Below are 22246 nucleotides of genomic sequence, written 5' to 3' on the forward strand. Positions count from 1 at the left end.
ACAAAAAGCCATTCTTCCTGCTCTGTATTTTTATGTTTGGTATGAAGCATCCACAGTGTCATCCTCACATTCTCTGGCTTACCCTTAGCACCTCGAGGAGGAGCTCCCTGAATAAACAACCTATATCTGCCATGTTGCAGCAGATGGTGTCAGTATGCAGAAGGCAAGAATTCTAACATTTGAAAATAAAATGGCTGATGTGCAGACATGTCTAGAGCTGTAATGCTCCCTGCATGTCTCCCTGCCTTGTGCTGCCATTAAGTGCTGTTCCAGGCAGGAATCGGTGCTGGATGCTGTGTCTGCTCTCGTGTGTGTAGCACTGAGCTGGATTCAGCACAACAGTAAGAAGAATGAACTGATTTGGCAAAAATGTTCACGTATGAACTGCATATCCACCTGTGTAAATTTCCTGTTGCAAAAGGGAAGTGAGGGCTTTACGAAGAGCTGATCAAAACCAGCAAAATCTGAAATTGGTCTGCTTGCTGCATTTTATTCCCCATTGTCAATCCCAGTATAGCAGACCCCGAGTAGGAAGAGGAAGGATACTTCTACAGTCTTCCAGAATAAGGAAGAGTCGACTAATGGTATGGTGAAGGAGGATGCTCTGGTGTTGGAAACTGAATAATCCTTGTGCTGGCAGTGCCATTGCCTACCTCCTGCACCCCTAAGTCCAAGGGAAGCCAGAAGAGGTTGCAAGGGAGAGAAAAGGAGTAGCTACGGCACAAAATGTCATGCCTGTCCCTAGAGAAGCCATCAGAATGGCTCCCAGCAGGAGCTGTCTGCATGTCACCTGTGATCCTGCGCCTCAGAGCCTGGTGCTGGGAGCAGGTTGTGGGTGCAGGCAGGATGGGCATCCGCCTGCTGCAGCCACCCAAGGGAGCCCGTGCTGCTGCTGGAGCCAGAGAGCTAGGCAGAGCCGTGTGTTGCAGCCAGGGCACCAGAGAGATAGATGGGAAATGGCTGCTTGTCAGCTCTGACATTTTGCAGTCAAATGTCAAAGTGTGTCTGTGCAAGCCTCGTCCTCCCACAGCAGCTTCTGTGCTGACGTGAATTGTGTGCTGCTCAGCAGAGCTTGCCAGCAGATGGGTGCTGATGCTGAGAGCCTGCTCCAAGCAGCCATTTCCCAGAGGCAGCAGAGACCTGGTGCTGCAGCAGTCAAGTGTGCTGCCATCATTGTCTGTATCCTCAAAATGATGCTTTTCAGGTGGTTGGATTGTGGCAGCATTTGAAATACAGCAAAGCCTGGTGGAGAAATGTGATCTGAGCATTACAGTCAGATACAGGAGTAGTAACAAAGGCAGGATGAGTTACATGAGTAAATAGGCACTAAGAGAACAGCTTTTTACCCAAAATGCTTGTGAGATGGGGGCAGGAAGACAGGATAAGCCTCTGCTGAGTTCAATAGAAATGAACTCAGATAAACTCAGAGTTCCTGCTGTGCCATCAGTGGTATACAAGGTCCAAATTGGGGCACAAACACCATTCCAGCTAGTGTGTGTGTATATGTCTGTGTGTGTGTGCATGTTTGTGTGTGTCTATGTATGTATGTGTGCTATAGGCTCAGGGTCAAGAGCTGCTGTTATCCACAGTGGCTCTTGAGCAATGGGATTGTAGGAATCCTTGATGAAGAAAATCTGCGCCGCAGGATCTGGGCTCAGTAGAGATCAGCCTCTGTGGCAGCAGCTGTGGAAAAGGAGCCAAAGGCTTGTAAGACAGAGAAGTCACTGAAAGGGATGTAAAGGCTGATAGAGGTTCTAGGGAGACTACAGGTGAGGTAGAGTTTATGGGTTGCACAATTAGTAGTCCAGTTGGATGTCCACCACCTGGTCCAAGTGGTCCAGGTGATCTCTCTTCTTCAATTCTTCTTCTCTCTTCTTCTAAATCTGGATGAAACATCCAAGGAGAAGCAGATACGTAGGTGAGTGCCCCAGCCGTGTAAGTCTCTGGTAGCATCTACTAGAAGGTCTGTCTGTTCTCTGACACTGGTGTTAGCATTAACTTCTGCATTATGGGGTGTTTACTGCAAACAATAGTTCTGTTTCCATCTTTTTATTTTCTGCCAGCATCATCCTGTGTCTGTGAGAGGCACTGCTGTGCGTGGGAGGAAAGTACTTCTTTTGATCATTTTTATCATCTTTTAATTGCTATTCTTACACTTTGAGGCTGAAAGAAGTGAAGTTCCTGATGTTTCTGTGTAGCTGTCTCATTGCTCACGCTCCTGTTCCAACTTCATTTAACCCACATTTCTCACTTTCCCTCCTGTGCCCTCATGTGCCTTTGTAGGTCTGCTCCAAATTCATTGGAGCATGTGACCCCACAGTGACAAATGCTGGGGTAAGGTATGCAAAAGCCACTGTGAATACCACTTTCTGGAGTCTGAAGGTCAGTGGTGGGGGCCCTGGAGTCCAGAGCAGGATCCCAGAATGCAATTTTCAGGGTGCAGTGATCACTGAGGATGCCTGGATGAGTTATGGGTCAATAATGCTGACCAAGAGTGCTTGGGCCAAGGTTTTCAGAACAAATGGTAATCTGTGACAGCATTAGGAAATTTTTTAATCCCTCAGACTCATCCTGGATCACTGCTGTCTTTTGTGGTTTCTCCCTCTCCTTGCTGCCTTAGCTGCCTGCCCATGCACTTGTCTGTGTTGGATTAGCTGATCTGTAGAAGGGGAGGCAAGAAGAAAACCCCCTTCAGACTTGTGCTGGAGATACTTATAGGCTGCATCTCTGGGTTAGATGAGGAGGGAAAAATGCTCTCCCTTGTGAAACACTGGTGAACATCTACAAGAAGGGTGAAGAGAGACTTTTGACACAAGCAGTTAGTGTTGGGACAAGGAGAAAGAGCTTTAAACTGAAAGATGGCATGTTTAGATTAGGAAGAAATTCTTTACTGTGAGGATGAAGAGGCTGGAACGGATTACTCAGAGAAGTTGTTGACGCCCCATCTCTGGGAGTGCTCAAGGACAGGTTGGATGGGGTTTGAACAAACTGGTCTTAGAGAAGGTATCCGTGCCCATGGCAGGAGGGTTGGAACAAGATGTTCTTTAAGGTTCCTTCAGCCCAAACCATTTTGTTGTTCCTCTGGCTGTGTAAGAACCTGCTTTTGACTGGACACAAGGGAGAGCGGGGCTCCTAGTGTCCTGCCTGCGCAGTGCCCTGCTGTGTGGCTCCTGGGACTGCGGCACTCACACTGTAGTGAAGTGCAGCTGGTAATAAGCAGGTAAATGCCACAGATAATGTGGCAGAGAGATATGATCCCCACCCAGATGACAGTAGGGACCAGTTTGAGCCAAGGTTTCACCATCAGCAAAAGGTCAGCAAAAGCCAGTGTGCTGTATGGGATCTATTTGACCAATGCCAGTGGCTCCTCATGCCCCCCTGAAGTCATCCACTCCTTTTCACTGGAGAGACCCTTGTGTACATAAGGAGTTGCATACTTTGGCATATTTTCCTGGCACCATTAAAAGGGCTCAGGACTTCATGGGGTCTCCTGGATTTGGAGAGGAATGCCTGTTGCTGCTTTTCTGTTCCAGTCTGCTCCTACTTTCCAGTCTCTTCCTGGACGTGTGTGTGTCTGTTGCAAGACCTTGCTGTGTTTGGTTCCTGAAGGAAAATCCAATGTATCTAAAAGGAAGCAAAGATGTTCAGTGTAGTGTGAGAAAATAGACTTCTCTCACCAGAGTGCAGTGCTTCACTTCAGACCCTGTGCTGTCTTCCTGTGAGCTCAGAGTGCCCTCTGCAGTGAGGTCTTTGTTTGGCCCAAATCCTGTACAGCCCTTTGGCCACTTGAGTGAAATCAGTTACTCTCTTCAGATAACTTTGAGAGGGATCAGGTGGAATGACAAAAGTTGTCCCAGGAGCCTGCCTGGAGGGTGATGTTTGTTTTACATTGTGATGGTTTGTTTCCCAGAAGAAGGACCTTGTCCTCAGGTATTTGTGCTGACAAGGAACCAGTCTGTTTGATTCTTGTCAACACATGAAATCTTTAGTCAAACCAAGGGTGCTTTAAATAGTCACTGCCTTTCTGGAGAGGTGACTTCCTCTGTGATTTTGTCTCTCTGTAGGTATCTGAATTCCCTCATGAGAAGTGTCCTCCCTGCCTCTCATGTGCAGCCCTACCTGTTCATGGGTGGTACCAGCTTCACTGATGCCCTGAAGAGTATTCCTCACCATGGATAGTCCACCCAAACTGACTGGTGAGACGCTGATCGTCCATCACATTCCCCTGGTGCACTGCCAGGTCCCCGACAGACAGTGCTGCTCCGTGAGCAAAAGGACCAACCCCTTCTGCCAGCCAGAGCTCAGCACTACACGGACCTCTGCCCTTCCAGACAGAGACCTCTCACAGACTGACTCCTTGGTGTACAGCAGCTTTCTCCAGACCTCTGAAACCTCAGCAGAGGCCTCAGACAACAAAGAAAGAAAAGCAAGGGATCTGATTGTCCCTAGTGTCAGTAAGCGACACAACCCTTTCCTGCTGAGTGAGGGTGAAGACCTCAGTATTTTTGGGGATGACTTGGGTCAAAAATCTTTCCACCTTCACAACTCACTCATCGATGGCAAACCTCCCTTCAATCTGCAGGATCTGGCCTTGCCGCCTTTCCACCTCCATGACTCCAGTGCCATTGTGAAATCCTGGAACATGGCCAGCCGGTCCGGTGTGGTGGACGGGCAGGAGGACAAGCTGAGCAGTGATGACATCCAGAAGAGGAACAATGCGAACAGGTGCCATCAGGCCACGGAACGCATGGAGCTGGATGAATGCAGCTGCCACCGTGGCAGCTCCTCCAACTTCTCCTTCGACAGTGGTGACCAGGAGTGGAACCAGAACACGGGTGAATCACTGAGGAATCAGGATGCCCTGCACAGGACGTGCAGTTGTTCCAGCTCAGAGATCCAGCACTGTCGCTGCTACAGTTCATCAAGTCAGTCTGAAGTGATTGACCAACAGATGGGCTACATCAGTGACTCGTCTTGCAACAGTTCTGATGGGGTCCTGGTGAACTTCAGTGCTCTCTACAACAAAATGAATGGTCAGTCTCAATCCAACCTGAATTCAGCTAACCTGTCCTGTGATTCTTCCTTCTGCAGCCACTCAGACACAGGAGCTTTTTACCTGGATTTACATTCATCACCCACTGAATCCAAGATGTCTTGCGAATCACATAACCCAGAAAGTTCGGGGAAGGTGTGTGGGTGTCAACACTCCTCCTCACCTGTCCTTGATGCTAACTGCAATTCCTACCACCTCCACTGTGAGCCTTGCACATCAGAGAGCTCAGACCTCACTGCCTGCTTCCAGAGCCAAGCGCGGCTTGTTGTGGCTACTCAGAATTACTATAAGTTAGTCACGTGTGACTTGTCTTCCCAGTCATCCCCCAGCCCTGCGGGATCTTCCATAACTAGCTGCTCTGAAGACCAGACCAAGGGTAGCCCAGCCCAGCCCACAGAATACTATCTGTTCAGAAGGCCCAACCTGAGACAAGAAGAAGGCAATGTAGAGTGCAATGAAGAGGAGCCAAAGGGAGAATCCAGCCAGAACATGATTGAGGGTCAGGTCTATGTCAATGTGTCACCACCGAACCTCAACACAAGCCGGCAGCGCTCCAGGAGCTATGATCAGAACCTGGACAGAAGTCCTGGCAGCAGGCTGGGCTCCTTGGAGCGCATGGTGAGCTGTCCAGTCAAGCTGAGTGAAAGTCCAGCAATACCCATTCAGAGCTCTCCCCCCAAGAGGGTGACATCGTTTGCTGAACTGGCCAAAGGACGGAAGAAGAACGGCACCTCCCCACCGCACCGCTCTAGTGGTGATTCTTCCCTGGAGTTCTCTCCTATTCCTGAGACTCAGCGGGATTGCCCAACCTTCCTTGAAGAAAGAGCTCGGCGCAGCCAGAGTCTTCCACCCATGCCCTTCATCCATGGCCTGAACCGGAGCTGCGAGAGCTTCTGCATGAATCATGCTTTTGGGGACAGCCAGGCTTTGTGTTCCACCAAAGACTCGGTCTCCAGTGAGAAGGTCCCCAGTGGGCATGGGGCAGGTGAGCAAGCCTCTCTCTCCCTGCTGACGGAGGCAGATGCCAGCTTCTCAGGTGGCTCTGCCAGTGACCATGGACAAAAAGATGTTAGAGCCCAAGCAGACGGTAAGGAGCCAAACTAGGCAGAAGGGAGAAGTAAAAAGGAAGGCAGCTTCTTGGGATATGAGGGGAGCAGCGGGGAAACCTGCCTGGTGATAAGTGACCAGTGCCGGGGCAGTTTGGTTCCTGGTCTGCCAGTCCCTGGGACAAAGCCTTGCTGTGCTTTGTCACAAAAGCCATTCAGTCTCATATCAGTGCATGTATCTTGTCCTTGTGTTTCTGAAGCCTCCTGAGGTTTTGTTCAAACCTCTCACGTTGTGTTAGCAAGGACATGGCATTAATACGAGAGAGTCTGTTCAGCTTGAAGGGTTGTGTCCCTTCCAGGGTATTTACTGTGCTTGTCCATGAGAATCAACTGCCCTTAGCTCCTAAGATGGAGATGTGAAGATGCTCAGCAGAGTCCTAGTCACCAGCTTTTTTTTTGGAGTTATGTGGGACAGAGGTGGAAAGGGAAGAGGCATAGCCAGCAGTCTCCCTTCCATGCAGGTCCAGGGAGCTCACACCGTTTCTGCTGAGACTTAACAGTGTGAGTCCTGCAGAGTCTAATCTGTATGTCTCTGCTGGAATATCCTGGTCATGTCCTCCACAGTGCTGTGGATTGCAGCAAATGTTCCCAGGGAGAGCCACTGTCACAGTTACCTCTGCAGGGAAGCCTGTAATATGTGAGTTGTTTTCCACCTTGATACTGCTGTCACTTGTCCTCATGAGGAAGCTGTGTGGCACTCCCTTTGTAAGTATGGCTGATGACTTGGGAAGGCTGACCTGGAACCGAGACTAGACAGAGCAAGGAGAATAAATTAATAATTAATAAAATTTATTAAAAGGCCTTTAAGGATACACCTTGGGCAGTACAAGAGCCTGGCCAGGGCTACATCCAAGGTGGATCCAAAATGGTCACAAAATGGACAACCGGTCACAACGTCTCACACTTTTATAAATTTTGGTTCATTTGCATATTAGGGTTAACTGTCCAGTTACAGCTTCAGATTATGAAGTCCCATCCTTCTTGTTTTCTCTCCTCAGTCCACCATTATTTACGCTTTTGGACCTGAAAACTTATAACAGTTGTCCCTGGTCTCCATCTGGAAAAGGATTTGTTTTGTCTATGTACTCTGTGAAGAGAGCTTGTTAACACTTAATATAAGGCTCAGAACTACACACTAGGCAGCACAAAATCTGAAAAACATGAAAGCTAAGACTTAGGGCATCATGGCCATTTCTCCAGCATTTTGGGAGACCTCTGTCTCTGCCCTAGCCAGGTACTATACCTGCTTCATAGGTAAAAGCCCTTCTGAAATGCCTCTAATCAGACCACTGCAGGAAATAGCCCATACTATGTCAAAGAATTATTATGCCTTAACAGACTGTCTCCACTTATGTTCTGAAAATATCCATCAGGAGGTAAGAATGTGTGGTTTATTGCCATGGCAGAGGTGGGAGAAATTTTGGCCTTTGGAGCAAAAGTTTTAGTTATTGTCCTGTTTGTTTATTGAGCCTTGAATGTGTGCTTGGTGTGGGATGGCAGTGAAGGCAAGTCTCTGCTGGGAGAGGGCAGCATGGCAGCAGCCCTCTTAGCTTCAGAGGGAGGGCATGGAAGGAGCAGGCCCTGCTCAGGGAGGAGGGGGCAGACAGGAGCTTTTGGGGTAATATATCCCAGCAGTTGCTGCCCACCGCCCCGTGGGGTCCCTCCTTCTGCACTGTGACAGCGAGGCAGACCTCAAGCTGTGCAGGAAGCTTTTGCCTGCAGCTGGAGATGGAGGCATATCTGCCTTGCTCCAGCTCAGAGCAGCATGCAAGCCTAGAGGCTCTGAGAGGGGCTAGAGAGGAGGCAAGCCCTGCTAAAAGCCCTGCTAAGCCCTGGCTACAGGGAGAAAAGCCTGGAACACCCCACAAGCAGCAGACTACACCAGGGCTGATCAGGGATCTCAGCCCCACATACGCACCCAGTGCTGTGTGTGTTTTGCACTGAATGCACAGTGTGTTGCACTTCAGATGTGTCCCTCAGGAGATCTGTGGCCCCATCAGGAGCTGGAGGCATGTACACATGTACATCAGCCCACGCTCCCTCAGGACACCCCAGTACATCATCTGCTGGAGCAGACTGGCGCTTTCCAGGGTTGGAGGCATGATGATGAGAATGTTTAGGTCTGGTAGAGGCAGGGGGATGAAGGAAGCTCTGTGTTCCAAAGCGGGAACAGTTACAGAGAAAAGAAGAGGGAGGAAGAAAGGAAATCAGGCAGTCTTTGCAACAGCACCAATATATTGCAATGTGGGATGCAGAGCTGCAGTGCTATTGCATGTAATGCTTGTGCTAGGCTGTGCAAGTCCACAGTGCATGTGGGAGGGAACAGTCCTTTGCGATGAGAAATCTGACTGTACCACAGTGTTGGGCCTTGACTCTGTGGTACTGCTTGGGCAGAGGCAGCTCAAGGGCACGCTTTGTGCTGTCCAGAGGGCAAGAGATTGGAAAAGGATGTGAAGCTGGTGACCCTACCAGAAGAGACAAGGTGCTCTGCTCCTCCAGACAGCTGGAAACTCTGCCCTTGGGGCCACATATCTGTTATCTTGCCAACTCTTGATGTGTGTAATCAGTTCAGATTTGAACTGCTCTGTAACTGGCCTCCAGCTCATCCTCTTCCTCCTGCAACAGAGAGCACCTTCCCTTTTGCCTGTATTCTGCTTGGCTGAGGATGATTGTTGCTCTGCCCATCCTTACACTTTCTTCCCCTTTCTCTCCCTGAAGGTGGTGGCACAGACAGCAAGCCTGTGGTACGCTACAGCAAGGACCAGCGTCCCACGACTCTGCCCATCCAGCCCTTTGTTTTTCAGCACCATTTCAGCAAGCCACCCAAGGCACGTGCCCTGCACAGCCATTTTGCCTCCAGCCTTTCCCAGCTCTACAGCCTGTCCAGCAACCGGCCTGCCAGCCAGCAGATCTCCAGTTCCCAGTCCTCAGCCTGGGCCGCCTCGGCGGAGCAGGCGGCGGGGAGCCAAGCCCATGGCACGCTGCTGACCCAGCGCTCAGCGGATGGAGCTGCCTCGCGCGGCGATGGGGGCACCAAGAAGCCTGGCCCCGAAACAACACGTCCATCCCCACTGGGCAGTTACTCCCCCGTGCGATGCAACGTGCCTTTCTTCCAAAGCGTGGACTCCTCTTCCTCGCCCACCGCAGAGAGAGCTGAAGACAGCCAGCCCCCCAGAAGCAGGTCCTGCCCCATCTCTGCTAACTTGCTTCCCACGAGGTCGTCGCCTGCTGTCAGTGCCATGCAGCCCTCCAAAGCCACCAAAGCTGACACCCTGAGGCAAAAGGAGAACCCCAGGCTGATTCCCAAGGAGGCCCCACTGGAGCTGAGCCCACCGCTCTCCGAATACCGACTCCACAGCGGGTCCCTCCCGCCCCTCTCGGTGGGTGGCATGTCCATGAGCAGAGTAGGAGGCCATGCAGATTCACACTGGAGAAGTGGCAGTGAGACCAGCAGCTCTGGTCCCCTGAGCAGCATGGGAATACGGCCTGTCAATGGTAGGTACCCATCCTGCAGGACCTGCTAGTCCAGAGTATCTACAGCTCCCTTAGCTATGGTTGCTCCCTACAGTACCACCATTTCCTGTAGCCACAGACCAGGATAAAATTGCATTTGGACGCTGCAGGAAGGCGTACACTAAGAGCATGTCCCTCCAGTATCAACTCCTACACTGTGTCTCCAGAGAGGGCAGTGTGGGCTGCTGATCTTGCAGCACCCCATGCCAGGTGCTTGCACCCCAAACCTGCTGCCCCTGTGTCTGCAGCCACAAAGGCACCCAAGTTCCTGCCCTGCTTTGCCAGGCAGTGTCCTCCACCTGTCTCCATATGCATGTGCTAATGTCCTGAAATGCTGCTGAAGCTCTGAGTAATGTGCTGTCTCTCTTTCTCTGTCCTCCATCTTTCCTTTCCTCTCCCTTCCCATTTGCCTTCCCCATCCTCCCATGTGCTCTCGTCATCCTGTCTGGTGCTCACTGCCCGCGGCATCCCAGCGAACCACCTCTCCCCACAAGCGCTGAAGTGGCGAGAGTACAGGCGGAGGAACCCCCTGGGTCTGGACCGTGTTTCAGGGCTGCCCAGCTTAGCGGGCAGCCTGGACAGGAGGCAGCAAGAGCCTCGGCTGAACCGGGGCAACCCCATCTTTGAGCTCCCTGGCGCTCTCAGCACCAGCCATTTCCACTGCAAGCTGAACGGTGCGCACCACCTTTCTGCTGGGGGGTCTTGGGAGGTGACCTTGGGACTCAGTCTCATTTTCCTTGAGGCTCAGGCTAAGCTTGGATTCATCACTGCTCTGCTTGCTCAGAGGAGGAGGGATGATGCATCTGTTCAGAGTGGGGCTGGAGGGTTCAAGAGGAAAGTGAAAATTGCTTCACTGGTTCAAATCTTTGTGGAGCCTTCCTTCTCCATGAGTTGAGAGCAGTCAGGTCCAGCTCTGAGCTCGATTGAAGGGCAAAGTGAAGAGCTCTCTTAGACCTCAGTAAGTGCTTCTGGACTGTGGTTAGCTTGTAGTTTGTCTCACACACTACAAGGAGTGGCCCAACACTTAGGAGTTGGGGCCCTTGGAGATCTCAGGTCTGCACCCTATGGTGCCTGACCATCTTCCCCAGCCCAGACAATGTGCTGGGTGCTGAGCAGTAGATTTCATGAGGCAGCTGACAACACTAAAGATCTTTACAGGACTCTGTCTTCTCCAGGCTTTGTCCTTAAGGTCTTCTGTGTCCTCCAAAACCTGTGCAGGAAGGGCTGACAGTGACAGGCTGCCTTTGACTGAACCTCTGAGACTCCTGTGGGGAGAGCAGTGTGGTCTGTCTGTGGGAGGAAGAGCGTTCTGCAGGCTAGCCTCAAGCCATGGAGGGAATTCCTCAAAGCCTTACACTTGACTCTGCCCACCCAAGCACTTACTCCATCTTTCTTCAAGGGAAAATGCATAGCACAGAGTCAAACAGATGGAAGTCAAGCACCATGGGAGAGTCATCCATGGATGTCAAGCAACATGGGTAATTTCAAGGATGTCACTCCTTGAAAATAGAAGCCACCCCAGAGAACAGGCAGTAAACATGCAGCTTGTTGTCTGTTGATGCCTTTGTGTGACAAACAATGATTTACCCTGTGCTGACTTTTGACCCTGCTTGCAGCAGCATGGGGAGTATGGTGCAGAAAGGTTACCTTTAGCCTCAGCCCATGAGAGTGAACCTCTCACAGCATCTTCCAGAGCTTGTGAGCCCCCAGTCAAGACAGAGGTTGGGAAGGCCATTGGGATCAATTGTAGCCTTGCTGTCCCAGCAGAGCACAGGCTGTCATGAAGACTGCTGCTGGTGCAGGGTTACTTCTGGGAAAAGCAATCAACATAGAAGAGGCTTTGGTGTGCAGGATTGGGGCTGATCTTTGTCCTCGCTGTCTTGTCCCTGCAGGACAGTCTGTGAGGCAACTCCAGCTTACCTACAATGACTTTTTCCCTGACTACTTCTCCCTAGCGGAGAAACCCCCTGCTGAGTTCTGCCTCTCCCCAGATGGCAACACAGAGTCCATCTCCATCGACTTGCTGCAGAAGAAAGGTGAGTCCATGCATCTCTCGTGGACCATGCAGTGTGCCACAGAGTGTGCTTAACTGCTCATCCCAGGAAATATGATTAGAAAGGATCTTAGGTGCACAAGAGTGGGCAGAGAGAGCGGACGGGCACAGGAGTGTGACCCTAAGGCAGGGCATGCTGCCACCCCTGGCTCTGTATACAAAGGTAGACCTGTGTCTGTCTATCTGTGTGATATTGCAGATGTGCTAGCCTGAGATTTTGAAATTTAGGTTAAAAGTCTGTTCAGTCCTACATAAGTAATATAAAATCATACCAATTATATAAAAAGGTGGGAGAAAGGACTCCAGAGCAGGACAATATAAGGCTGTGGTGAGATGCATGCTAGAGGCAGGGTTGGCAGGATTTGACAGCTGATCTGTTGTCATTTCAGGGGCAAGAAAGGTTCCCATGCCTTTGCCTTTGTGTTCATGATTACCAGGTGGCAGCTTTCCCTTCTGTTTCAGTTCTGTTCTCACATTATCCTGGTGCAGGTGACACATTACACACCACTGGCTTGTTACTGAAAGTCGTGACAAAACCTGCCAAATGCAAAGCTTCTGCCCTGCCACCCTGTGGCCTCAAGGCAGCAAAAGGCACACTGCCTCAGATCCCATCTTTGCTGCCTCAGTGCATGGAGTGTGGAGGTGATGGTCCCCATCCCTTGGGAATATTGACAGGTTGTCCTACTGGCAGGCTGATAGCTGAATGCTGGAACCAGCAGGGAGAATTTTGATGAGGATTTGGGAGAGTCTCTGGATGTTTTTTGTCAGAGAGTGTTTGTGTTTAGACATGGGCTTGCAGTGCCCCTAGCTGATTATTTGAAGGAATATTTTGTCAGTCTGTCCCAGCAGCCCCTCAAGCAGCACTTTGATCTCTTGTTTTCCTCTAGGTCTGGTGAAGGCTATCAACACTGCTGTTGACCTGATTGTGGCTCATTTTGGAACCAGCAGGGATCCAGGGGTGAAGGTATGTCTTGCATCCAGCTCCATTCTGAGTGGCACAGAGAGTACAGGGCAAGATTGCCTCTCCATTCTCTTCCAGTCAAAAACTACAGGTTATCTAACAAAGGCAGGAGTACCAAGAACAAATCAAAGATGGTGGCACACCGTGCAGCAGATAGTAAATCTGTGACAATACCTGCTGCGTGATGCAAAAGTACATGTATTTAAGGGAAGATCAGAAAAACACAGGGAAGGGAAATTCACTGATGTTTACTAAACACATAGAAATAACATCCAGCTTACTCTCTGAGTTGTAAGTAGTAGGCAGTGAAAGTATAAAGGGCAGGTATTGTGTATGTTTGTTCTGGCTTAACTCTTTCTTATGTATTTACTATGGCTCTTCATAAGAAAAAACACCAGACCAGCTTCCCTTCTGGTCTGATGCAGCACACCAGCTCTTTTTTCTTACACAGTGGAGAGATGTGTCTCCCTCTTCCACATGTCCCATGACTCTGGCCTGGCACTGGTGCCAGGCACAGTGAAGTGTTCCCCATCCTCAGCAGATCACAGGGCTTAATAATGATAAAAAAGTGCATCAGACTTCACCTATCTGGGGCAGTTGGTCACCCTTGCCATTAACACCTCAGAGTATTTAGAGTACATCTAAGGAACTGGCTCATTTCCCATTTCTGGTATAACACAGAAGTGCATCTAGGTTGCCCTGGGGCTGGCTGTCTTTGGCCTGTGCTCCATCATCCCCCATTTCTGGAATAACACAGAAGCAGAGGAATTGTAGCAGGCATTGTTTGCAGTCCTGTGACCCACGGCATGTTTGTGGTGCCTCCTCTTAATGCTGAATGCTTGGCTTCAGTCAGGCAACTCTGGGCAGCTCTATGACACTATTTGGACATGACAACTCCCCTGGCATGCCGTCCCCAAGGAGAAACCTGACTGGGACAGATTCCAAAACTATTCAGTGTTATCTCAGAGCCCAGTGTAATTTCCCCCTAATTACAGCTGTTGCTGATGCAGAGATTGCTGTGCAGCATAACTGGAGCTGTTGCGATTCCCACGGCTTTTAGGGCTTCACTGTGAATTTCCAATTCTTGCAGTATAGGTTTGGGGAATAATTCTCCCATTACTTTGCTTATCAGACAATGCTGTTGTTTTAACCTTGGGTTTCTTTATGCATCAATGTACCAAGGGCTGAGCATTCACCTGTCAAAAGGCAGCATCCATCCCTGATGCTGCCGTGCTCAGTGGATCTGACGGGATTATTTCTAAGCCAAGTTCAGTTTCAGTTCAGGGCTTTTGTGAACCTGTGCCAACTGGTCAGTATAATTCCAGCTCAAGCTGGTAAAATCTGTGCCCTGAACACCCCAGCCTGACCCATTCGGATAGACCCTTTGGTAGCTCAAAGACTGTAAGCAGCAGAATGTGTCCCTGCTCTGTTGGTTCTCTGCTCTTACATGCTTTGTCTTCACCAGTCTGAGCTCTGGCTCATTTTGCCCTCATTTGTTTATTTATAGTAATCCTAGGAGTTAGAGCTTTACATGTCACTGAGTTAAGTGTTTCTTAACCCCTCAATGCTGGTAGTTTCATGGGGCTTGGTGCTTCCTGCTCCAAAATTAGCCACAAGAAAATCTACAGCAACAGGAATATCCCCAGCTCATCCTCCAGCAGGAGAGCCTTGTTATTCCTTTTGGGAAAACCCAAAACGGGTATCCTTTCTAACTGGGATATCCTCTTCCCAAGCTAGGATATTCTTTTTTCCAAGTTACTGCCTCTTCTCAGCCTGGGGAGGAGCTTGCAAAGAGCAATCCAGAATTGGTGTATGACACATCAGGAGGGAGAGCAAAGACCCTGCATGTTCAAGGAGCTGCTGAGCTCGGATGTTGCTTGCTGGGTGTCTGTAGTAGGCAAGTGGGGCTGAACTGTTTCCATGCATCTGTACCTTGAAAACAGTTACCAACACTCTCCCTGTTGCGTGTTGTCCATTAGGCCAAACTTGGAAACAGCTCTGTGAGCCCCAATGTGGGACATCTCATCCTGAAATACCTGTGCCCGGCTGTCCGGGACATTCTGAGTGATGGGCTCAAGGCTTACGTCCTGGACATGATCATCGGCCAGAGGAGGAACATCCCCTGGAGCGTGGTGGAGGCATCCACCCAGCTAGGTATGGATGTTGTGCAGCAGTGCCTGTGGTAGTTGTGGTTGGGAGGTGCTGGAGAAGGTTGGCTCTAAGGATGGGAGTGCAAAACACCCATTCTCCTGGGTGGAACAGGGTGTATATTGACCATCTCTTGCAAGAAGAGAGAGACACTGCGCTATTCTGCCCACGTATTTATTATCATTTCCCCTGAAATGTGCAAATTCTCCTGTAACAGGCCAAACAAATAAAAAAAGGGATTAAAAACCCCAACAAAATCAATTCCACATTGGTTTCTCCATCATTCTGGGGGTCCTCATAGCCTGATTATGGCAAATTTTCAGTTCTGCGGTTATCTCTATGATTGCAGACACCCCAAATTATAAGCACACACAATATTCTCTTTACATGCTGATTTTGAGCCAATGGCTGCGATTGTCACTGAAGTGTGGGAGGCAGATCCTTGTGGAAATTAAACTCTCCCAGAGTTTTGGAGTGGTGGTCTAGGATGGATCACAGCCTGTCTCCCATGTGTAGTCTAAGTGTTGATATGGAGTGAGCTCACATTGGCGTGCTGGAGAGACAATACACTCACAGACTTGGACACCCAGACAACATCTGTCTTGCTCCATCCTGTGGTGCAGTTTTGGCTTTGCTCACCACAACTAATCTCAACAATTTGCCTCTCTCCATAGGCCCCTCTACAAAGTTGCTGCACAGCCTCTACAGCAAGATCAGCCAGTACACAGAGCTCACCAACCACACCATGAGGTTCAATGCATTCATCTTCGGCCTCCTCAAGTAAGCAGGACCCCTGGGGTGGCTGCATGATCCTGTCCAGGGCTGGCAGCAGCTGTTGGTCCTTGACTGCAGACAGACACTGTTGGCCATGAGAAAATCTTAATCTGGGAAGCCATTTCCCAGAAGTAGGCAAGGGAAGGAAGAAGCCGTAAACCTCAGGGATTTCCTTCCAGGTCAGGACTAAGAACAAATGGCTGTAGCCAACTGAAGAACAGGGTCAATCTGTTTTAGACCTAAAACATTAGGTGAGAAGACTCCGTCTGTCAGAGTTTTCGTATGAGGTTAGACATAATATATGCATGAATTACTCTTGGAAATTGGTCTTTAAACCACTGTTTCCTGGAGCTGCAGTGGATCCCAAGGCATGAGTCTCTGGAGGAGAAATTGCCCTGGTCCAGGACTCCAGACTGGCCCTTTGCTATGTTTAACAGAGGAAGGCAGTGATATATATGTTTTTGTGGGTGAAGGGATAAGCACTGCTAGGACGGTGTTTCTCTGCTCCTCTCTGGTGGTCAGCAAGAGCTCTGGAAGTGGTAATGGAGTTCCCAAGATCTCCAGATGGTATAGAATTCCTCCAGGCAGCAGCAAGCTCTGCCCTGCTCTCCCCACACAGGGTGACCAGGGCTCTCCCCCACTTGCACAGGATACTGGCATAATTTGGGCTGAGCCGTAAGACCAGCACTGGTCTTGCCTTTGTAGATCATTTGCCTCTTCCACAGCAGCCTCTTCTCAGCAAAACAAAGCTCTATCAAGGACATTGGAGCAGGACAGTGAGGAATTTTGCTCCAAACATGGTTGTTTGGGGTTACAGTTGCACATCTAAAGCCTTGTAGTGTTCGGTGGCAGGCTGGGCGTCTGTGATCAGGGCATGCTGGTGGTACCCAGCCACTATCCTTTCCCTGACGTTCACAAGCCCATGCTTTGTAAATGCTCTTTTCCAGCCACACTTCTTGTGGCAGAACAGTGAGGATGAATGGGGTAAATAGATTTTCACTGTTTCTTTCTTACACTGCTAATTTTCCATTCCTGCAGTATCAGGTCCTTGGAGTTCTGGTTCAACCACCTTTACAACCATGAAGGTAAGAGCCTGAAGGCTGTGCGCTGCAGTGGGAGCCAAACTCTGCACACAAATAGAGCATGGGATGGAAATGTGATTCTCTTGTTGCACTCTCAGCTTGGGATGCTCTTCTCTGCCCTGAGATGAAGGACTAAGATATACACAGTCTCAATGTAGCAGGGAAATCACAAGTGGAGGTCCAAGCATCATGCAGCTCCTTCCACCTGAACCTGGACTTCCATTCTCCTTCCCACCCGCAGCTAGTACCCAAGGCTATCAGTGCAGATGCCTCAGTCTATCTGCAGGAGATCAGATTTAAGCTTTCCGGAATTTCCATGTTCTCTCCCCAGTGCCTGAGAGTTTTGTGTGCCTGGAGATGTGCACACTTACCTGAAACTTTTCAGGCACGGAAAATAGGAAGATACGGAAAGGAAAACCTGACATACAAAAAGCAAGTTCTACTGGATGTGGAATGGAATGGAATGGAGTGGAGTGGAATGGAATGGAATGGAATGGAATGGAATGGAATGGAATGGAATGGAATGGAATGGAATGGAATGGAATGGAATGGAATGGAATGGAATGGAATGGAATGGAATGGAATGGAATGGGATGGGATGGGATGCGATGGGATGGGATGGGATGGGATGGGGTGGGATGGGATGGGATGGGATGGGATAGCATAGCATAGCATAGCATAGCATAGCATAGCATAGCATAGCATAGCATAGCATAGCATAGCATAGCATAGAATAGAATAGAATAGAATAGAATAGAATAGAATAGAATAGAATAGAATAGAATAGAATAGAATAGAATAGAATAGAATAGAATAGAATAGAATAGAATAGAATAGAATAGAATAGAATAGAATAGGGTCTGTGCTTATCTTGGCTTTCTGAAGCAGAAGACAACCACCTATTTCAAGCCATCATTAAGAGCTGGAAGTGTGAACAAAAGCTGGGGCTGTCAGGGTGATGAGAGCTAAGTGAAGGGTTTGGAGGTAAATTACAAGTCCTGTTGTGGTGCAGAGTTGTTATCTTGCTGGGCTTGGGCCACAAATCCCATTCCCAGCTGTCTCCCTGATAGTGAGATCTGACAATAAAGCAGGACAGAGGGGTAGTGCATATGCAAATAAGTAAACAATTAGTGCTGCAGATAGAAATGCTAATTCATTCTCTGCTAAGACCCACAGTTCAGCCCTGACAGGTCCCTGGAAACTGTATTCAGCTGTCCTTGACACCTCTATATGCAGGGGACTGGTATTGGCCATATCTGGAGCTCCTTGTTCGTCTCCAGAAGTTGAAGAATAGGATTTTCACGTGTGCCAACCCTTTGGTGCTCTTTATTCCCGCCCTGCTTCCATGGCATTTGGTGGCAGAGGTCATCTGGGCTGGTAGTCTGCCAGGCAAGTCCTGGGTGCAGGTACAAGTGGAAAGCTCTATCTGGGCCAGTTTGCTGAGAGGCCACAGAGCATCTGGTACTCCCTGACCCAGGCTGAGCCTCACACTGTGACCAAAAACTGGTATCCAGCTCCTTTCCTCATGGCTTCAGCAGCTTTGTGGTGGCTTAGCAGTGGTGGCAAGAGCATCCCCTCTAATGAACGTGTCTTTTCCTACAGACATCATCCTGGCACACTACCAGCCAGTGGGCTTCTTGTGCCTGTCTCACAGTGTGTGCCAGCCTCTTTTTGAGGAGCTCCTGCTCCTGCTCCAGCCTCTCTCCCTGCTGCCCTTCAACCTAGACCTCCTCTTTGAGCACCACCTGATGCAGATGGGCAAAGAGCAGCAGCAGCAGAAGGAGCTGCTGCGTGTGAAGCAGGACCTGATGCTTTCCGTGCACTCCACCCTGCAGCTGATGCGGACCCGAGGCAGCAGCGAGGACCCCGACGGCTGCAGCACCGCCCCTGAGCCGTGCCAGGGGGGTGCCAGAGATGGTGACCTCTCGCCAGGGCACAGCCCACAGCAAGCTGTGAGCGAGAAGAGGGTCAAGGGAGTGGGGGCCTCCTGCGGAGAAGGTGACAGGGAGGAAGAGCAGAGCAAGATGCGAGAGAGCACGTGGGAGGGGAAGAAGGACAAGCAGGCAGGCTGGTGGTACCAGCTCATGCAGACCTCTCAGATTTACATAGAGAGTTCAGCTGAAGGCTCAAAGTTCATCCGCTCTGAGAAGAAGAAGGCGGGTTTGAATCCTGCACCCAGGTCAGTGGAGACTCACAAGGCACCACCTCCTCGAGAAGGGGTGGTGGAAGGTGCAGAGGCTTGTCCCATTGCTGAGGGCACCCTGGAGGAGAGGCCCAAGGCGTCCAGCAAGCCAAGTCCTGAAGCCTTGGAGGAGCCCTTGGATAAGCCCCAGCAGGTAGTGGTGGGCGAAGAGGTGAAGGAACGGAGCTGGCCCTTCTGGATGGGCAGCCCCCCAGACTCCGTGCTTACAGAGCTAAAGCGCAGCAAGGAGAAGGAAGCTCAGCAAAGAGTGGGAGCAACAGCAGTAGCAGCCCCCCAAGAGGACAGTAGTGCCAGTGCATCAGAGGGCAGCCAACCCATCAAGTGGGGACACTTGTTTGGGTCCAGGAAGGTACAAAAAGAGCCCAGGCAACCAAACAGGTAAGGGCAGGGGTGGTTTGGGGCTGAGAAGGGCTGGTTAATCTGGAGTATGGCAGTACATGTGAAAGTGAGACCAAGAGCTGAGCTACACTATGGTGGTACATCAAGGGTCTGTAACCCTGCTCAGTCTGCCTTAATCCCTCCTTAATACCCTTGTTCAGTCCATCTCATAGGCTTTCCTCTTCTGCCTGGGCGCTACCACTGCCTTGGCATCTAAACCCTGCTACTTGGCCCCGTCATCACCTCATCCCTCCCAAAACCACATGTTGAGAACAGAACATGGAGCCATCCCTGTTGCTTACAACAAGTGAGGGGAAGGTGTGAAGTTGCCCAAGAGAGAGCTGAGACCTCTCTGCACTGCCTCTCCCTCTGTATACCCTTACTGCTCCTGAAAATGACCACTGGAAGTGTCCTTCCCAGTCCAGGCTGTGGTATTATATCTGAGCTCTTGCCACCCGGAGACCTGAGCTCTGCCTAGCAGTGCACTTTGTGCATGAAGCCAAACCTCTAAGGCATGACCTTGCCATGAGAGTGGCTGCTCTGTTTCCCCAGGTGCACTTTCCTGCCACTGACTGCTTCTGTCTCCTCGTTCCAGGCTGCCCTCTGGCTGGCTGAGCTTGGACAAGTCCGTGTTCCAGCTGGTGGCCCAGACAGTTGGGGCTAGCATGTGGCGTGAAGCAGCCCCGGAGCCAGACCCTCCCCATCCAGAATCACCTGAAGCATCTGCTGTGGCACGACCAGCCCGTGGGATGTCTCCTCACCCTGCTTGGTGAGTGACACCAAGTGGACAATCCTGCTGGAATGTGTTAGCTTCAGGGTGGCATGACTCTACCTGTTGCAGTTTGCCTGGGCCCATTCATAGTAATGGACCAGAGGATGGTTTAGGGCGGTGATGCAGCTTGTGCATCCATCCACCACAACTCTGCAGTATGCAGGTGATGGGGAGCTGGGTGGGGGGCAGCTGGGAGCTTCTCTGGGGAGGGAAGCAGGGAGTGTTTTCCTCTGTCCTCTGGGCCTGTGGTAGTCCCTGGATGGGGTGAGTGTCCTGAGGTGAGCTAACCCTACTTTCCTTCTCCCTGCAGTGAGGTGAAAGCTCTTTGCCATCACATTGCCACTGAGGCAGGACAACTGAGCTTCAACAAAGGGGATATTCTGCAGGTCATCTCCAAGGTGGATGGTGACTGGCTGCAGTGCAGCCTTGGCTCCGAGAAGGGACTGGTGCCCATCATGTATGTCACCCACCCCGAAGACGAGGACTATTGACACGTTTAGGAGTCCAAGCACAGTTCACTGGGCTGCTGAGGCTCCTCTGGGGTAGCCTACCCTGTCAGAGGAACAAACACAGCTTCTTGCTAGTTTCTTACCTTTCCTGCCATTACAGAATACAGTAACCGTAGGTGGTTCCTTCTTGCTCCTCCTTGTGCAGCTGCCAAAGGCCAACTTAGCCCCCCCGGGGTCTTCTGTGAGCTGCACCTTGTATTGCCAGGCATCACCATGCATGCAGCCACACCAGGGACCGCCTGACCCCCCCTCCGTCCCACACTGTCTCCAGCACCCACAGGCCATGGACTTGTACATTACAGGAACCCAGGCAGTCCCTGCCAGGGCAGCGCTGCCCCGCTGTCCAGCTGCTGCATGCTGGAGGGTGCAGGATGCTGTCCGTCCCCTCCCTGGCAGTGGCAGTGCAGTCTGCAGCCTCCAGCTTCCCTGGCATCCTCAGGGAGCCCCCTGCATTGGCAGGGTCCCTGCGAGGCTGGGCTGATGGGTTGTGTTTATTGGGGCACTGCAAGGTGGGCTCCCCCACACTGGAGCATCCCTGTCCTAGTGTGCTGCAGTGGTTCCTGGTGGGTTGTGCCAGGACAAGTGGCCTCACAGTGCCACGCTGCAGGGCTGGGTCTGTGCGTGGCCACAGCCAGGGGAGGGGGATGGGGTATGTGTGTGAATGTGGAGCAAAGGGGTGTGTGGGGTTGTGAGGAGGGCACGGGGTTGTTCAGTGTTATGTAGGTCCAAAATGGGTAGTGCCACCCTGTGCAGATGGGTGCTTTGCGGGGAGGCCGTGTGCCCTCCACACTGAGCAAGGAACCAGTGCCTAGGATGTGCTGGGACGCTCAGTGGAGGGGTGCTGGAGGGGAGGGAATGAGGGCAGGGTCCCTGACTGGGCTAGGGATTTGGGGGCAGTGCTCCCAGCAAGTAGATTGGGGGTGCTCCTAGAGGGAGCTGGGGAGCCGAGGGAGGGAAGGGTGGTGCTCCCTTTGGCACAGGGTTTCTGGTCTTGCTGAGCAGTGCCATGGGGTGGGGGGGATAAGTGTTGTGCACAAACACAAGGGGATACTGGAGGTCCTGGGGTCCTTGGTAGAGGCAATGCCAGTCAACCCCTTCCTTGCCATGTTCATGCCGCCTGCTGTAGTGGGGATCTTCACCTGCCTGTCAGGTGGGGAACAGTGTTAATGAAAGGCCATGCCAGTAATTGGTGCCATGGCCAGCTTGACGCTGTTCACAGCATCGTGCCTGGGCTGGCTTCACCATGGCAAGGGGCCCTGGTCTTGCTAGGTTACCTCCTGCTTGTACATCGCTTAGCAGATGTTGCACCATATTTAATTTGTATTTCCCCGTTAGAATGAGGTGTCTCGCCTTTATTTATTTCTTTATTTATGATGCATATTAATAAAAAAGGTGCTGATTGAGCTCCCGGCTATCCAGACTTGTCATTTCAGCGCACCCCTGTGAAGGGTCTGTGGGTTACCTGTGCTGGGACACTGCACTGCAGGCCTCCTCCTGCGTTCACCACAGCCTGCACCAAACCTTCAGGAGGACATAGGTTGCCCCCAGCAGTGAGACCTGTCAGTTCAGGCCTGAGGGATGGGGGGAGTGAGCACTACAGATGATGGTATGTCTGGGAGAGGCAGCCCGTTTGGGGTTCCTTGTGCATGACTTGCAGGGACCCAAGCAGGTTTCAGACAGGAGACCATGCCATC

The 22246-nt window shown here is 51.0% G+C and overlaps 1 protein-coding gene across 8 annotated transcripts in view; it reads left to right on the forward strand.

The window, feature by feature from the left end:
* The window catches only part of RUSC2 (RUN and SH3 domain containing 2), a 57598-nt gene extending 35643 nt beyond the window's left edge, over positions 1 to 21955 (forward strand). For 6 of the 8 annotated variants that reach the window (XM_063423568.1, XM_063423566.1, XM_063423571.1 and 3 more), the window contains 11 exons: positions 4065 to 6140; positions 8878 to 9654; positions 10146 to 10346; positions 11565 to 11708; positions 12613 to 12689; positions 14666 to 14840; positions 15509 to 15614; positions 16647 to 16693; positions 18293 to 19271; positions 19867 to 20040; positions 20354 to 21955. In XM_063423568.1, the coding sequence (XP_063279638.1) occupies positions 4172 to 6140; positions 8878 to 9654; positions 10146 to 10346; positions 11565 to 11708; positions 12613 to 12689; positions 14666 to 14840; positions 15509 to 15614; positions 16647 to 16693; positions 18293 to 19271; positions 19867 to 20040; positions 20354 to 20534 (4830 nt within the window). In that variant the 5' untranslated portion in view covers positions 4065 to 4171 and the 3' untranslated portion in view covers positions 20535 to 21955. The remainder of the gene's footprint in view (positions 1 to 4064; positions 6141 to 8877; positions 9655 to 10145; positions 10347 to 11564; positions 11709 to 12612; positions 12690 to 14665; positions 14841 to 15508; positions 15615 to 16646; positions 16694 to 18292; positions 19272 to 19866; positions 20041 to 20353) is intronic. The other 2 variants (XM_063423573.1, XM_063423574.1) reach the window with 2 other exon arrangements.
* Positions 21956 to 22246: the final 291 nt, after the last annotated feature.

The sequence above is a fragment of the Prinia subflava genome, chromosome Z (genome assembly GCF_021018805.1).
Source record: "Prinia subflava isolate CZ2003 ecotype Zambia chromosome Z, Cam_Psub_1.2, whole genome shotgun sequence".
In the NCBI taxonomy this organism is placed as follows: Eukaryota; Metazoa; Chordata; class Aves; order Passeriformes; family Cisticolidae; genus Prinia; species Prinia subflava.